This window comes from Onychostruthus taczanowskii, unplaced genomic scaffold (genome assembly GCF_017590055.1).
Source record: "Onychostruthus taczanowskii isolate IOZ18803 unplaced genomic scaffold, ASM1759005v1 scaffold1, whole genome shotgun sequence".
In the NCBI taxonomy this organism is placed as follows: Eukaryota; Metazoa; Chordata; class Aves; order Passeriformes; family Passeridae; genus Onychostruthus; species Onychostruthus taczanowskii.
Genome location: NW_024496525.1, coordinates 5,510,181 through 5,527,301, shown reverse-complemented (window position 1 = coordinate 5,527,301; position 17,121 = coordinate 5,510,181). Strand labels below are relative to the sequence as shown.

Here is a 17,121-nt window from a genome sequence, read left to right as displayed (position 1 = left end):
CTACTTCCAGTCTTACCAGCGACCACGGCTGCAGCTCCAGTATTAGCAGCAGGAGCATGAGCCCAAGGATTGGTTTCACGAACTGGCATAGCTGTGGACACTACAGCAGCTTGGGATGGTTTAGCAGCAAGCACACAGAAGGCAGAGGCAGTGCCATTAACTAAAATGGGAGCAGACAACATCAGTGCGATTAATTCATGCAAGGCATGCACGTGACTGGAGTATTAGTGGGCCGGGTCATACCTATCCACATACAACACTTCTAGACACTTCCACATGACAGGAGTTTGTGAATTAGCCAAACTGGACTGACAGTCAATACAGGAAGTAAATTTCATTTCACCAAGCCAACACTTGTTAAGAGAATCATGGGATGGTGGATTTTGATGTCCATTAGGAGGCCTTGAGTTCGGATGACTGACTGAAGTTAAATTTGTTGTTTCTATAAGGAAGAGATATGGCTCACCAGTAGTTATTGTACAGTTAATTCTAGATTAAAAAGAAGAACGCTTTGTAGATACAAAGTAACAATAACTACATTTAACATGAAGAGGTTCTTTTTTCACACAACTTCTATAAAAGCATAGCAGTGAAATGAATACCAATGGCTGCTATGAGTTCAATAGTTGGCCTTTTTGCCACACCTTATCTAAGAATTTGTATAAAAAAAAGTAATTGCGGTGGCACAAAATCCCTTCCCTTGCAAGATTTGGTTCCTATGACACACTCCTATGCAGTTCAGGAGGCAGAATGATAAAATAACCATTACCTCAAAGCCAGTTCCTTTTAGAGGTAACTATCGTGTGGTAGGTGCATGAACTTATTGTTAAAAACAAAACCACAGAAAAATTAAACAGACAAGATGAATAAAGCAGGATGCATTCACCCAAAATACTGGTAACAGGACTTGCACAAGTAATTAAGATAATGTGTTACTAGAAAGCAACATTATGTGCATTCAAGCCTCATCCAGCACCCAAAGAAATCACAAACCTTGAAAGGCAGGAGACTGTGGTGCAACTACTGTCACTGGTTTTGTCATGGGGGCCGAAGAGAAAGGATCTTCTGATGGTGTGCTGAAAGCACTGGTGATCTGAGAGCACAGGGCACTAATGCTGTCTGTTTCCCCTTCTACCTCTGGGACTAAAATGTAAACAGAATTAATTAAATTGAAAGTTTAAAGGATACAGAAACAATTTACAACTACCAATGTGAAACTGAAATATAATTAGTTCCCTTATGTCCTACATGTTCTTGCTACCGATTTGCGTGACAGCTTTTTTTTTTTTTTTACATTAGTGTTGAAGATCTGGCCTGAAACAGAACAGCACATTAATGTATTTTGTGATTAAGTCAAGAGGGCAAGGAGATCACTGTTCCAGATTTAAAGGATGCTCGTATCAGGGAGGGAAGAAAAGGGTTTTCTACAGTTTAAGCAGAGATCTAAATCTTTCAGTATTCAAGTGCTAAACTTCTCAAGGGTTTGGCTCTAAGATTTGGCATTCTGTGAAATGAAAATACTTATACTAGATTTAAGTGTTCCAACAACATACTTGTACAGTAACTAGATGAACTTTAAATGTACTGACAGCAACGCACAGTGGCAAGTTCAGTCTAGAGTTAGTGTCGATTGTTCCAGTTCAGTGGTAGCTGAAATCCCCAGTTCCTGTGCTAGAATCATAAAAGCAAAAGCTGAACGCTCAGATAAAATGGATGCTCAGTTTTAAACAAAGCATCAGTATCATGTGGATAATGTAACATCTGGAGTAAAGCTGCCAGTTTACCAGATGTTGTCATTATTACTAATGGCAGTGTTTTCTGAAGTACCAATCATCAGTCCGTCATTGCACAGAACTGACATGAGCAGGCATAATCAAGCACAAAATAGTGTAAGAAACATAAAATGTCTGCACACAACATGCACCAGATCTAAAATTCAGGGGGAGGCATGCCCAAAAATTGATTCTTTGAGGGATATTCCAATACAGTGCATGCAGTGGGACAGTAAGCAGCACTGGCAGTGGCATATATGGGAACATGCATCAGAAATGTTCTGAATCATGAAATATTGAGATTGTGGTGTGCTCAGTGACTATCACTACTGAGCAGTACACTATTACTGTAAAAATGATTGGCTCAGTGCTGGTCTTAAAGCACAGGTCACTAAACAAGGATTAGGAAAGAAATCAGACTAAGTATTTTTTGTTGGGTTTGCCTTTGCCACACTCATTTTTACTTCAAAGCTTAGAACCCTAAAACCAGCTCTGTTGCCAAGTGAGAGTACAACTGGCCTGAAGGACAACACCTAGCTAAGGGAACTCAAGGACATTATGCAAGGTAATGAGCACCCCAGGAGTTTATGTTGGGATGACTTTTAGAAAACTCCACTATCAACAGGTGAAAACTGTACCACGTAATACTGATACAGCCAGCAGTACCACCTAAACAGGTAGGTTCTCTTGATGAAAGGCAAAAAGAAATTTCATTGCTCTCAAAAAGAATTCAGACAGGCAGAAGGACAGACTACAGAAGAGCATCACATGATCCCAAGGCAAGTGGTTAAGGCCTTGAAGGGATTTGTGTCTCAGGATGCCCTGACAGTAAGTGGAAGAACTGGTTCAGTGACTCAGAGGGAAGAGTCAAACCTACTAATTCACCAACACCCATTCCAGGAACACTTCAAGCTGTGCTCCAGTACTTCACATAGCAATCAGAACTGTTTTCTGCATGTGAACCCCACATGTGAAATTCTTGCCTATTCCCAAAGCAGAAATTTTCTGACATGGTGATGTTTGTTCATGATAAATAATCAACATGAAGCAGGAAGAAGGATTTACCAGAAAATAAGGAGTTACTTGAAGCCACACAGAAAGAAAGAAAGAAAGAAGGAAGAGATGATTTAAAGCAATGTTTCACTGGAGCCATTTGGTTTTACCTGAGTTTTTCATGGGAAAATCAGTCTTCCTTTGCACTGTTGAAGGCAGCTCATTTATTCGCAAAGACAACTGGCGTTTAAAAGGAGACATCTTTTGGCTGAGGGCAGGGAAGCCCCTGAAAGACCCTTGCCTGGCAAGCTGCTCTATGGGGGCGTGCCGCCGTGGGATGGCGTGGGGGTTGCTCATTTCTTTATCCAGAGAGGCAGCAGCTTCAGCAGTAGGAGAGGTTGGTGAGCCAGAAGAGGGGGCAGTATTGTTTGGTGCAGCACCTGGTGCTACTGTTTTCACTTCTGTTTCAACTGCTGGAGGAAACAGAGTGAGGTTAGAAAAGTAAAGCAAAGTACTGTTCAGCTGCCTACCTGTACTCCTGTTTTGAAAGGAGAAATTGCAGGAATTTGCATAACTAGTACTCTTGCAAATGAGTTTCTAGTAGCAGAGCAGAAACACAATTTCTATATACCTCCATTGTCTTCACCACATCACCTGACACATATCGAAGCTCCACAGCTTTCTAAGGCAAGCCACTCCCTAGAAAGGATGGCCTTACATCTGTGTTCTTTCTAGCTGCTCCTGAGATCCCAGCTCTAGAAATACTTGCAATTCATTTATGGTTAAGACTGAAAAATGTATTGTGTATTTGATACCTTTACTCTGCCTCACACGGAACCATGGACAAAATATTACTACCAACTGCATGAAGTGACTTAGGGCAGCACAACTTAGCAGCAGCAGGGAACAGAACACAGCTCCAGGACCCTCTTTTAAAAACCACCCTCCCAGCCCTGCAGAATTAGCAGCAGCAGCCAAACACACTGCACAAGCTTTAGCAGGCCAAAGGCAGCAGCAGCACTGAACAGGCTGGGCTGCAGCTCCCAGCTCCTCCAGGAAATACATCACAGCTAGAGGGGAACGTGCTGCAAGGGAGATTCAGCCTCTGAGCTGACAGGCCTTGCTAACACCAGACACATTTGCAAGGAGTTCCTGTGTCACTCCTCTACTGAATTTAGCTGCAATGTTACTACTCAATCAAGAGTTAGTTGCAGTGGAAGCTCCTCCAACTTAAAGTCAGCTGCTTCATTTTGCAGGGCTTTGCACAGCACCACAATGCTCCTGTCAGACAGGCCTGTTGGCAGAAATGTAGGATTAAGATTTGTTTAAATCATGACACTTATGATTAGAATTGCAATGGGGAGATTTTTCCTCTAGGAAAACTCTTTCTCACTCATAAATGAATTGGCTTTGGGGGCAACAAACACAGCTCCATCAACACAGAAGGACAAAGGGAAATCTCACTATCCTGGTATGAACTCTCATTTTACCTATACTGTTTTCCAAATATTTTAGAAAAAGCAATGCCTTTTTTTTTTTTTGACACATCAGCCGAGTAACTAAAAGTCTGGTAAAGAGAGGAGTCAGACTAGAGATTTCTGAGGAGCTGGAGTGGTAGGAGGAACTAATTATGTTGTCTTGTAAGCTTCAGTACCCATGAGTTGCAGCTGCTCATTCAAGTGAAACTTTTCTAATCAGTCTTTCTTGGAAAGGATTTCACACACCTTCATTGAGTCAAGACTTTGACTCATGCCCTCAAGTAACAAAGGCCTTGCGTTTAAGCTTCATTTAGCACATTCTGAAACTAACGTATGGAAACAAGCAGATGGATGATGAAAACGAAGATTAAAGTTTTACAATCAAGGGGCAGCATTAAACTTGCTGTGAAATCCGCTGAAACAAAAGTCTGACTTCACTGTGAAGCAGGTTATAAACAGTATTTATAACACTTTATTTTTGTTAGCTGTAGAACTCCAGGCTTTGTAATAAAACTTGAGTAAGAAGTTCTACTTTCACCTCATTTCAGAACACTTTATCTCCTCTCAAATCAGTTAGTCACTAATTTTGAATGTAATTAACAGTCCACACCTGTGTGTTTTATGGGGCCGGAGTGGATATTCTGGATTTTTTTTGGAAAGCATTCTGTGATTGATCTGTTCTTCCCTCACGCAGTACAGCTCTATACATACACTTTGTAACCTCCCTTAAAATCAAGATAAAAATACATTATTTTCTAAGAAAAATGCATATCATTTCTGGTTAATTTATCACAAGCATTAGACTACATAAATGACTACTTTGTGTCTGGCAAGCTTGTTGTATTTTTTAAAAAATTTTCTAATAAGTACTTTTGGTATGGGATCTACTGTGTTCTCTGCCATAAAGCAGCCTGACAAATCAAAGCAGAAGCAGCTTTCACATATGAAGCCACTTGCACCTTTTCTAGAAGACGTGGGAAAATACTGAGTGAATTTGGGAGCATTTCCCATCTTGTGAACCGACAAGGGTCTGGGAATATGATTTGAACATAGTAAGGTTCAAGAGAGGGAATGCTGTAAGGACATTGCTCAGCGTCAATCCTCGCAGAGGTCTCAGTGCTGGTTCTGCTCGCCGCAGATGATGTTTAAATTGCATCCCGTACCTTTAGCATCCGGCATCTGTCTCATAATTTCCTCTCTCTCTGCTTGCTCAGTAGCTGTAGTGACCCTGAATGACCCCTCTCTAGTGAATGTGGTTCTGCTGGCATCAAAGGTGGCAGTCACTCCACACTCCTTCTCTCGCTTCTGCTTTCGCTCCAGGCACGCTGCAAACGCACAGCCCACGGCGTGACTCAACCTTTCCCCCTGCACAAGACAGCATTGCATCACAGTGACTGAACAGAAACATACATGTGCTTCAAGCATCACAAACTGAAAACCTGCCTTTACAAAACAGATCTAATTAAGGCATTAACGAAAACTGTTTTAATTGTATTTCAGCCTTAAACCTGGTACGTAAAGACTCCCAGCTACTAATGCACAAGCCATGTTCAAGAAAGGCACCCAGGAGTGAATGAGATTGTTGGATGATCTGTTTAGTCCAACTGCTACTAAGATGCCAGTGTTACAACATGCCTGCACAGATCCCTTGCCTCTAGATACATCTGTGCACACAGGAACTCTCAAGAAGCTGTCTTAAGGTGCAAGTCCTAAAGCTCAGGTAAGTGCTATTCTTGGAGAAAGCTTACAGAGGGCTCGGGGAGACTCTGCTCTTGTGTGCACCTGTGAAAGCTGAAAGTACAGTGGCGACTATTCACACCTCTTAATGGTCCTGACCAAACGCACGCATTAGATTTAGGAATGCCTCATGAAAAGCACTTCCATTATTCACCAGGTCAAAAGAATCCACTATCCAATAACTGTAAAAAGGAAATTCAAGTCTGAAGAAGTCCAGCCACCCAGCTGACACAGCTGCTACAGTTCAATCAGAAGCACTTTTGCTACCAGTAGCTCAACTCATCTATCATCATCAGTAAGTGAATTGATGTGTTATGCACAGATGAAAACAGAAATGTTCCAGCTCTAATGTAAGTTTTACTGGGAATTTCTGACTTCATTGTTTAAAGAAAAATGATAAATTATCAAGCACCATTGCTCTGAACATGCAGCTCTGGGGAGTTCACGCAGTGAATTTGCATGAGGTTTCAAGCACTTTCTACAATATAGGCAGGATTCAACAAACAGCAGAGAGAAGAAAAGGTCAGATCAGGGAGTTAAATAACTTACCTAAGTCTACACAGCAAGAAACTGATTTTAAACCTACTCAAAATATTGTTGTCACTCTACTTGCTACTCAGAAGCAAGTAGAATGCTAATTTAATTCAGTTTAGCTCCATCTCTTAACATCCAGATGACTTTTCATTCAAGATAACACTCATGTACAAGACACTGCATTTACAACCAGTCTGTATTTACTCACTATGATTTTATCCTGGAAAAAACTGTCATTGCTGTTTCAGTTTTTGGCTGTAAACATTTTCAAATGAGAAAATTTTCTGTCTATTCTTAGAAGAGTAGTTCCCTTCTGCTGGAGATTATCTGAGGCTGACTGCACTCCTTTTACACACAGGCTGAGCAGCATTTCTCTCCATAAGATGGCACGACAGAAGGGATGGCAAATATTTCAGATACAGGGAATTAGAATTAAAATAATTTACAAGGACTAAGAAATATCTCAGGTGGAGTCACAACACACTGCACTATTGCAGGTACTCACATTTTGTGCCCTTTACTTCTAGCTAAGAGCTGGGAGAGCTGGCCACACACCATATTCAACTCACCGTGTCCTTCACAGCCATAAAGCAGTGGCAGATCCAGCGTCTCGTTGTGCCATCTCGGCAGATGTACGAGAACGCCCGGTCAAAGTTCCTGTCTGGTGCGCAGAAAGAAACCTTCTCTATTGTCTGATCAACTATAAGATCCTAGAGGGAAAAAATCCCCCCCCACCATAATAGAAATGTGAGAAAATATGGCCCAACACTTGAACAAGTCATTGTCAGGTGTAACTGCACAAAAATGAGTTAGACTAAAAGGGGATAACCTGATGAGTCTGTAATTATTTGTCATCAGTCATCATTCAAAATCTGTTTGTTCTCAGTAAAGAACAAAAAGAAGAGATGACATTCTCCACCACCCATCTTTGGGAGACGTGTGCCAAGGCGCCGCTTAAGAATCTAGGGACCCAGTGAATTCCTACGACCTCTCCTCTAGATTATGGAGACACATGTTATTTTATTTTTACAGCAGCTCCATAGTCTTGCAACCACAAAATCTTCACTGTGGTTAAAACACAAGGCTGAAACTTGGGGGAGAGGTCTGCAAGAGTGAAAAGTCCTGCAGCTGCTACACACTGAGCAAAACTCATCTCCCAGTCAGCTAAGCAGGGACGCAAGAGAACAGCACCAGCAGCACTGGGAGCACCAAACGCTCCCTATTTAATCCCACAGATGGGAGAAGCGTTTCTAAAAAGGAGATAGTACAGTTAAAGATTATGCCACCCTCATTAAAGATTAGTTTTTTAATATTTTTTTCCAAATTTCATTTGCTTGGTGACTAGTACTTGGCACCTCTGCTGATGTATTCAACCACCAGGAGGCAATAGTTTATTTTCTTTTTAAATCTTATACTTTTAATTACCTCCAGAGTCTGCACAACTTATTAAAAATCAATTTGAAAGTATTACATATATGCAGCAACATTTCTAAAAATAATACATGTATTATTACTTTTACATGAGGCAATCAGTAGACTGATTTCCTTCACATCGGTATGTTTGCACTAGAAAGTGAATTCTTGAGAGACAGCAACTTTAGCTCTGATGAGCCATACCACTGCAGCAGCCCTGGAGAAGTCCAACCACAAACAGATATTTGACAGGCAGTTGCACTCCAGAGGGATATGAACTACCTCTGCCTGTCAGTGTTGGCTTGGAGAAAACATCTTTTAGGTTGACAAAAGAAAGTGTCAATTGATAGGAACACAAATTATTTCAGACTGACAAGAGTTAAAACTGTTCTCACAGCCATGCCATCTTTTAAAAAGTGCACTTGTAAGCTTAAAGCTCTTATTTCTCATTGTCTACATCTACATAAAACCAAGAATTATTTGCTTGTACTTGGACACGAGTCTTGGTGGTACACCATGTGCTAATTCATAATAAAAAATTGTAATTTCACAATAAAAATGTAAAACAATCTAGAATCATGCCACAAATATATTAGTTTTCCACTTCAGATCAACATCTTCGATATTAAAGATTATTAAATTTGATATATCCAGTTACTATTTAGGTTGAGTCTGAAGCTACGATCTCCCTATTTAATTTATTCTCTTCATTGCATTTTTGGAAGCTCTTGTTCATTCAGATCCATTCTAGGATTTGGATGCACTGAAAATTATATTGATTAATATATATATGAGAGTTTGCCTATGCATTTTTACTGCAACCTTTTGCAGTGGCGCAGAATGAAGTCCAGGGACTCTTCAAGTTCAATGCCAATAGAACGTATCAGGAAAACCAATGGTTGTTGCAGTAAATGCAACAAAAAATATTCCAAGCTTGTGCTACACCTGCCACATTTTACAAAATGTGTCTTGAGAATAGTGTGGAATTAACTGGGAAAAATTAGCAGGTGTACATATGTTTACAAAACAAGAAATTATTAAACTAAACTACACACTTCAGTCTTCCTTTCAAATACCAACATATGCAGTACCAAAGATTGCTGTCCATTTAAAGATATAGCACATACATTATTAAAGAGAGATTTAAAGCTTTTGCCCAGGGAAATCTAACCTTTGTTTTCTCATCTACAACTCTGAGTCCATCCGCTGAAACCCACAGGACTGCTTTGACGGCTTTCTTCCCAGACTTTCAAGAAAAGGAAAAAAAAAAAAAAAAAGGGAAAGAAAAGAAAACAAAACAAAACAGTTTTATGCCAACAGCCAATTGCCTCCCGCTTCCCCTCTCCAAGAACTATAACATTAAGTGTAGATGAAGTCCATGGTCAGTAGGGTGCCCAAAGCTCAATCCAAGTTGCAAAACATTAAGAGAACCAAGCCAAAGCCAGTATTTCAGAAACAGCACGTCGTGGGGATGGGGAGAGGGCACAGGACAGGTGAGGCAGAAATAAGGTGTACATCCACTGACAGTAAAGAATTCAAGACTGACCAAGTGGGTGAAGAATTCCACTAGAGTCAGAAGACACTCATTCATAAGGAGTTACACCACAGGTAGCTTCTTCAGCACAAGTTTAAATATAGGAAAATTCTTACCTGGTATTTCCACCAGCCCTACCCTCTGCCCCAATAGTCCCATGGCAGAATCATGGCATCACCTTAAACCAGTGTTAAAGCACCCCAAAATCATCAGTTACTGTGTAGCTTATTAAGCTCATAAGCTTAATGCTAAGATCAATCATCCAAATACTAATTTATTAAGACCTAAATGTCTTATCTCGGGAGAGAGGTATAAAAATGATTTCTTAACCCTTGGGTGTGGATCTGGAAAAGCAGTGGTGTGTGGCAGGCAGGCGCAGCGCACAGCGGTCTGGCTTCTATCCAAAACCTGACTGTGGGAACTTTCAGCTGCTGCAAGCTGAGGCTAAGTAAAAGTGGGAAACACAGGAAGGCTTCAGGAGCCATTTAAACTACAGATTCTTTCCAGGCTGTTTACTTTTCAAGGGAAAGTTACAGAAAACAGTACAAACACAATATTCTTCTGAAGCTAATTCATTGAAAAGAAAACAGGTCAATGTAATTTTACTGGTTGTTACAGAGAACTACTACTGGAAAACTAACACAGTTTCTTTTAGCATGTCACTTTAATTCACAATCCCCCTCCTTTAGCCAGTTATTAAAATATTCTCTTCATGTGTTTTGAAGCACTGGGTTTACACAGTTTGTGGCTGCTAATGGCACCCACCAGAAACCACTGCAGGGAGTGAAGAAAGCAACAGGGGGGGGGAAAAAGACAAAGGGGTTTCAGCTAGTGGCTTCAAACTAGAATTGCAACTATTTTATAATTTTTAATAGTTTATTGCAGATCTGTATACTTTATATTCTTACAGCAAGTAATGGAAAAAGAATACATTCTGGCATAAGCTACTGCATGTTCCAAGTCTGCAATACCAATTTTAACACTGTTAAGAATTAAATATCTCGGAGTGAAACCTCTCCAATTATATCACATTGGTTTCATTCTCAGAGAAAGCAGCAAGTGTGAACAAAATGGTGCTGGCAGAACTTCTGTTTGTTTTTTGGGGAGGAACTGTCTGTCCCAATTTCGGAAGCAGCAGTGACATCCTCAGCATTTTCAAAAAGCTTGGTAAGAACAGAGAATGGCACTGACTTGCACAGAAGAGCATTTAAAGGAAAAAAAGAGAGAAAATAAGCACAGCATGAAAGTAAGCTACAGAGAAGTGCTTGCAGAAGCAAGTTTCTAAATGACCATCCAGCTTGTTGGATACCCCTGAGAATGTTTAATTTAGGTTCTGGAATGCCGAATGGAAAGAGTGCAATTCACAACAGAAGATACACTTAAATTTACCATCATAAGTGCTAGAAAATATTGCAGCATATAAAAGTAGCTTCTAATATTTTGTTTTAAAAGGTAGTATCAATACCCACAAAACATAGTCTGCATTTTCAATGCTCAGCTAGCTTCCACACCCCTGAAGTATTAACTCCAAAACAAATGTTTGTCTCTTTGAACTGTTTAAAAAAAGAGTATCGGTTGTTTATAAGCCATAACTCTTAAAAATCTGTATTTCAAACAAATACAAACAATGAAGAGAAGACAGTGCCTGCAGGTAACTGTTTTGTTTAGACTGCCATTATTAGATTAAGAGATACACATCTTTCCCCAGCACGCAGTAAAAACCTTGTCCTTACAGAAACTGTGGACAGTTCCTGGAGTTTGTATTAAAGCCAAGTTTAACTGAGCTGGGCACTTCATACAGCAATGCTGATCTTCAGCAGAGCTACTCCTCACTTGCTATTTTACCAAATGAGGATTTAGAAATAGTTAACACATGAACTTCATGCTTCTCAGAATAAAATGAGAAAGCTGCAGAGCTTCCTAAGATCTCTTTTCCCACTGAAACATTAGGTTCCACTTGCAAAATAACCAAAGAGTTTGCTACACTAAGAGAAAAAGAAAACTCACTTTAATCTCCCAGTTCCTCCTTCTATATTTATGGTGGATGCAGTGCTTTGAAAGGGCTCATCCTTAGAGTCCATACCCCAAACCCACTGCTACTACTACTGGAAAATGAATGATTTCTACATTTTCTGAATTCTCAGCTTATCTGTGCCTACCAGTGATGTCATAAAGGAACATACTCCTCCAATTCAGTTCCTATTGGACATACAAATCAAAGTACTACTCCACTCTGGGCAAGATATGCCAAGTAAACTGTGATTACAGAGTAGATAGGAGCATTTGCACTATTGGCACATATTGGACAAAGATCAGAGCAGCTGCAAGATACTGCATGGGAAGTGAACTCCAACACAGGATTGCAGCTCGTGTAACAAATGCTGGGAGGTACAGGCAACTCCAAACAGAACTGTTTAAAGCAAGCGGCCAATATCCACTGGAACGGGATGCTCCGACATGTTGTACCAAGGGACTCATCCAGACATCCAGATCTGTAGCTTGTCTTTATATTCTACAGCTTTTACACGGCAGCAGTGCCTGAGGAGAGCCACACGTGGCATCGACTCCCGGGAGGCTGATTCGCCAGTGCTGAGTCAGCACTGCTAGAAACCTCCCTGCTGAGCCCTTTGGGGAGGGCAGTTACCTGCTCCAGCACGAGAGTCATTCTCTGGACTCATTTCAGAGTCCCCAGCGTCTCCAGGAGGGCAGGTGGGCACTTATCCTAACACACAACGAGGCTGGAGGACAAAGCAGGTCCACGGCAGGTCGGGCACGACAGAAACCCCACTGACAAGCTGGCAGTGCCCTAGAGAGGGGCATCAACCTAGCAAAAAGCAGCTGCTTCGATACCTTGCTCTATTGTGAGGTGGAAAACAAAGTATTCAGGATGCCAGAACAGAAGTTGCCCAATAATGCATTTTTAAAATACTTGACCTTGGTTTCTAGTTTTATTGCCTATTACATTTTATCCTATCCTGGGACTTGGACACGGCTCTCAGATATACCTGGAGCCTGAGGTATATATAAAGAAAAAATTTCATTTGAGACTCTGTATAAAACATTGTGTGATGAGACATACACACACTCCATGGAGGCAAAACACGACAAAGATCACCAAATCTGTACTACTACTCATTACAACAGAAAAGCTTTAGTTTTAAAAGGAGCTGCCTAAAAAGGCAGCTTATTTGATAACCACAAAAGCCTATCCTGGAGCTATCAACAGACGTCTCATTTTTATTTAAAGTTTAAAAAATAATTTTCAATACTAACCACTTGAACATTTCCAGAAACAAATCCATCATATTTACATTTTACAAGGAGAAAAATACGGACTGGGAAAGTGGAGACATGTCTAGACTGACTTTCTGAAAGCTGCTGGTGTGTTTTAAATAGCTCAGCAATTTGGAATATTATATTAATCCCAATGCAAGGCATTTGGGGAGAAATTATAGATGAGACAGCCAAAAGATATTAGAGTTATTAGTATTTCTCAATTATTAATAAGAGAACAGCTGTCCCTTTTTCTGCAGATTTCCCTAGATGTGGGCTCTTGTTGTAGAGTAAGTAACAAAGGTACTGCCATATGCTACTGTGGGGATATCTAAGCACTATGGATTTAAGTGGGTTCAGTGCTAATTAATGAAATTCACAAGCTGAAGTAGAAGTAGGTCCTTCTTTGTCAAAATATTATAATACAGGAGAAACGAAATCTAAAATGCTATGGTGAAGTATCAGAAGTCATTAAATATCAACCAAGATGTAACAGGGAAGATGGCATACTTAATAATTTAAAAAGTCAAAGAAAGATTTTTATCTAAGTGCTATGCAAATACCTTTCCTTTTACATCTTTGCTTTCTTATGTACCCTAATGTAAGTTAGTACCAACAAGCAGAGAGAAATCTAACATATCTAATCAGGTTGAGGTGGGGGGCTTTCTGTTTGTTTCCAATTTAGCACTTTGGATTCGGTCTTTCTGGATTCCAGTTCTAGGATTTGATTTGCACACAGGACTATTCTCATTAATCTGACAGATCTGCCATCTTCTGCATTTTAGCCCCTCACCACCACCACTACACTTTAGATGTGTGTTCTCCTAGATCATAGGAAGACACCAGAACTGGAGAAACAGATGTTTTTGTGTGACATCTATCACTATCTGAGTGAATGGTGAAAAAGGATCAGCTGAAAAAGCCTTACTTACTCCCCAAGTAAAGCCCAAACCAATTCATGACCAGAGAATAATCCACTTCAAAAGACTTCAGCATGTATGTGAACATTACAAACCTGTTCATTTCTATTTAAGCAAAATTTCAGAAGCCATTATCTTAGATTAACTCCATATGAAAGCTGGACTAAAAGGTTTTACAGGAATTTTAAACACAGAGGTAGGAAATAGATGAGAGGTAAAAGAGAGCGTGATCTTTCTGCCTTGCAGAAATGTAGGCAGTGGGAACAAAACCACCCAGCCACCCATGCAGCACATTCTGAATAAGGACAGAACTGCTTCCCTTCTTATCTAAGACATCAGCCTTGTGAAAACAAGAGCAACGACAGAAACTGGAGATGGAGCTGAAATTAGGAAAACATAGTAAGTAAACACCTGATCTCATCTTCATATGCCTTTGAATTGGGACTGTGCTCAAAAAAGGAAGGTTTAAGAGATGGCACACTGCTTTCTCCCAGTACTAACATTTGGGGATAACTCATGCTGCCAGGCAGCTGAGCATGAAGCACTTACACAGCACAGACCTCGACTGTTCTGTAGGTATTTGCCCAAGTGATGTAGGTTGGCACAAGTTTAAGGGTTAATTTTTTTTTTTTTTTTTCGGGAACACCAAATCACTTCAGAACACTGGATTTCTCATACAGTCCACAGATATTTAAGTTTCTGTTTCAGGTTACTTTTGAAACCACATTCTTTGATCAAAATATTTCCAAGCCTGTTTTAGAAGCAAATATTCTGAAATGGATTAAGGCACTCTCAACACCCTGATTTTATGGCAGTGCTATACCAGGGATGTAACTCCTTATAGTGCAAGCACAAACAAGGCATTAAACTTACTTTTCCAAAGAAGCCTTTGAAGAACTTCCTTTCCTGGAGGAACAGGGGGGACAAGTCGAGCGCTATTACTGTAGGTAGCTAAAATGTCCCAGGGTTTTCAAACCAACAAGCACACACAAGAATAGGGTTTGGAGGGAAAGGAAGGGGTTTTAAGAGTTATCCATGAGAAGGTGCGACAGGCAAATGTGAAAATAATCCTATGAAAATGCAGATCAAAGGGCACACACACAATTCTAACAAGCTACTGCCCTGAAATTGGTGGAAAGAAGAAAACCTCAGCCCCAATTTCATGCAAAGTGGTTACTTTATTTTCACTCTCCCTTGTTTAGTCCCTTTGGTTAGGTTATAAACCAAACTTGGCAGCAGACATGGTGGTTAAACAAGTAAAATTCTGCACAGGCTCTTGTGAAATGCAAAGTTCTAACTCCAGAATTGCAGTCTAATTTGCTCTGTATTGATCACCCTTTCCCAAAGCTAATGTTCTGTATGTTGGAGAAGCATGTATGGCTGATATAAAGCAGGGTAAGTACTGCTGCATTTTATTCCATTTGTTTGTTGCTCTGGCTTACATGCTACTCTTATGCTTCAGATCTTATGCAGTCTTCTCTGAAGAGCAAGGAATATCATCATAACCTTGTGGTACAACTCAAATACAAATGAGATCTCTTTCTCTAAAGCCTTCCACGGCTTTATGCAATATTTATACAAATACTAGTTATTCATTCTACAAGTCTGAATTGATAGGTTGAACAGCCTTTAAAATCAGCTCAGGCAGGCAGAGACAGTTAGGCAAGTGCAAAGATACCAAAGGCCGAACTGCAATTTCCTAAGTTTCTTCAGGAACGCAATTATAGCGATTGCCCAATTCACATTAAGAAAAAGCCAGCACACAATTTTAAGCATATTTGCATGCAGTTTAGTTTACTAGTTTATTTTGTTACCAGACTGTGGAAAGTAAACTACACGAGAGGCCACTTCACCAGGCCTGCTGCTCTGAGAGCACAGCCACATGCTGCTCCGCGTGTGAGGGAAGCCGACGTGAACACAGAGCTGCTCCTGCTGTCTTTCCAAATCACTTCGCTTGTACGAAAGCTCTGGTATAGCAGTAATGAGAGGGAGGTGGAGAATTGCAGAAGAGACAGGGAGCGTCTCTGTGACAGCCCCTGACCTCACACTTACACTGTGCAATTCCAACCTGCTCATCACTGATACTGCTATGTTAAAGAATTGCCACAAATACCCTGAGGCAGTGTCTGAAGAATTGATTGATAAACAAGGTCATATTTAAATCAAAGCTATGGTTCTGATGCAAGGCAACAAAAGCCAGGAAACACAAGTTAAGGAGGGAGTGTCCATCTCAGCTTTGCATTTCCTGGCCCTGCAGGTGTGTCCCTCTCTGCCCCATGTCCTTCCACAGAACGTTTTACCAAGTATCTGTAACATATTTACATCAACTCAGACACTGTATAAAGAACATCTCCAAGCTCAGTCAGCTGAAAAGCTTAAGCACTTTTGGAGGCAGGAACAGTTATGTATTTGGACAGGATATGCTGAACACTAGGAGGGGAACTAATGGATTAATCACAATGTAGTGCACATAATGAGAAGGGGTTGGATGCTGCTGCCAAGTTGAGCGATGACTATTGCATTACACTAAATAACAGCTTTTTAAAGACAGCAAAAGCTAAAGAGATTCACCAGAAGCTACCTCATTTTTAGGTGATGGTTAATTTTGCTCTCAGAAAAAAGCTTGTTAAACATGATTATTTTTTAATAAACTAGACAAGGTTAATAGAAAAGGCGTCATGCAAAATGGATTTTAAACAACACTAAGTTAATGTAGTTTAGAGATAACTAATGCATTTTTTAAAATATTAAATTATGTCTCTTTACCTGCTAAAACAAGAACATATATTAAAACAAATGCATAATTTAAAACAAAAAGTGGCAAGTTAGAAACCAATACTACAAGCTAAAGCTGATTTAAAATCAAAATATGACATGAGAGAGTACACTTTTGTCTTTATATGATGTTCCCACACCTGAGTCAAATACACATAACAAGGCCCTTAAAGTTACTTTCCAGTTGGCACTAAGTATTTTAAATTCAGTGAAATGCTTCTGAAGAAACCATTTAGAGCTTCATGTCCATCTATAAGAATCTTACCAGATATTAAATGTATATAAAGCTAGCCATGTATCTCTACTAAGGGAATAATGTAAGCTACATTGGTAATACTCCACTAAGGAAAAATTCAAGTTCTGGTGATAATATAAACCCATGTTAATAATAAACTAATAGCTAAATATGAGGGGGTTTTATCTGTTAATAAGACTGTGATGTCATTTCATCAGACAGAAAATTACAGTACTGTTGGTGTGCAGTTTCAGAGCTATAAAACTAACAACAGAATACAGTGTGGATGAGGGATTCTTGAGCTAAATGTGGTTTCTTGTACTCAGCTGTCAATTAAGCAATGTCTGAATAAAATGCTCACCACCACTTGTTCACAAGTTCTGCAAGGTGCAGCACTCAAAAACAATTACACCCATTAAAGGAGCAGGTAATAAAAAAATCCCCTTAAAGGTTATTT

The 17,121-nt window shown here is 40.1% G+C and overlaps 1 protein-coding gene across 10 annotated transcripts in view; it reads right to left on the bottom strand.

The window, feature by feature from the left end:
* The window catches only part of NUMB (NUMB endocytic adaptor protein), a 44,844-nt gene that overhangs the window by 2,945 nt on the left and 24,778 nt on the right, over positions 1-17,121 (bottom strand). The window contains exons 4-10 of one of the 10 annotated variants that reach the window (XM_041402288.1): positions 14,528-14,560; positions 9,099-9,173; positions 7,084-7,224; positions 5,407-5,608; positions 2,936-3,238; positions 994-1,143; positions 17-160 (exon numbers count right to left, since the gene is read on the bottom strand). In XM_041402288.1, coding sequence (XP_041258222.1) covers positions 17-160; positions 994-1,143; positions 2,936-3,238; positions 5,407-5,608; positions 7,084-7,224; positions 9,099-9,173; positions 14,528-14,560 — 1,048 coding nt within the window. Of the gene's footprint in view, positions 1-16; positions 161-993; positions 1,144-2,935; positions 3,239-5,406; positions 5,609-7,083; positions 7,225-9,098; positions 9,174-14,527; positions 14,606-17,121 lie in introns of all 10 variants that reach the window. The other 9 variants (XM_041402226.1, XM_041402235.1, XM_041402244.1 and 6 more) reach the window with 9 other exon arrangements.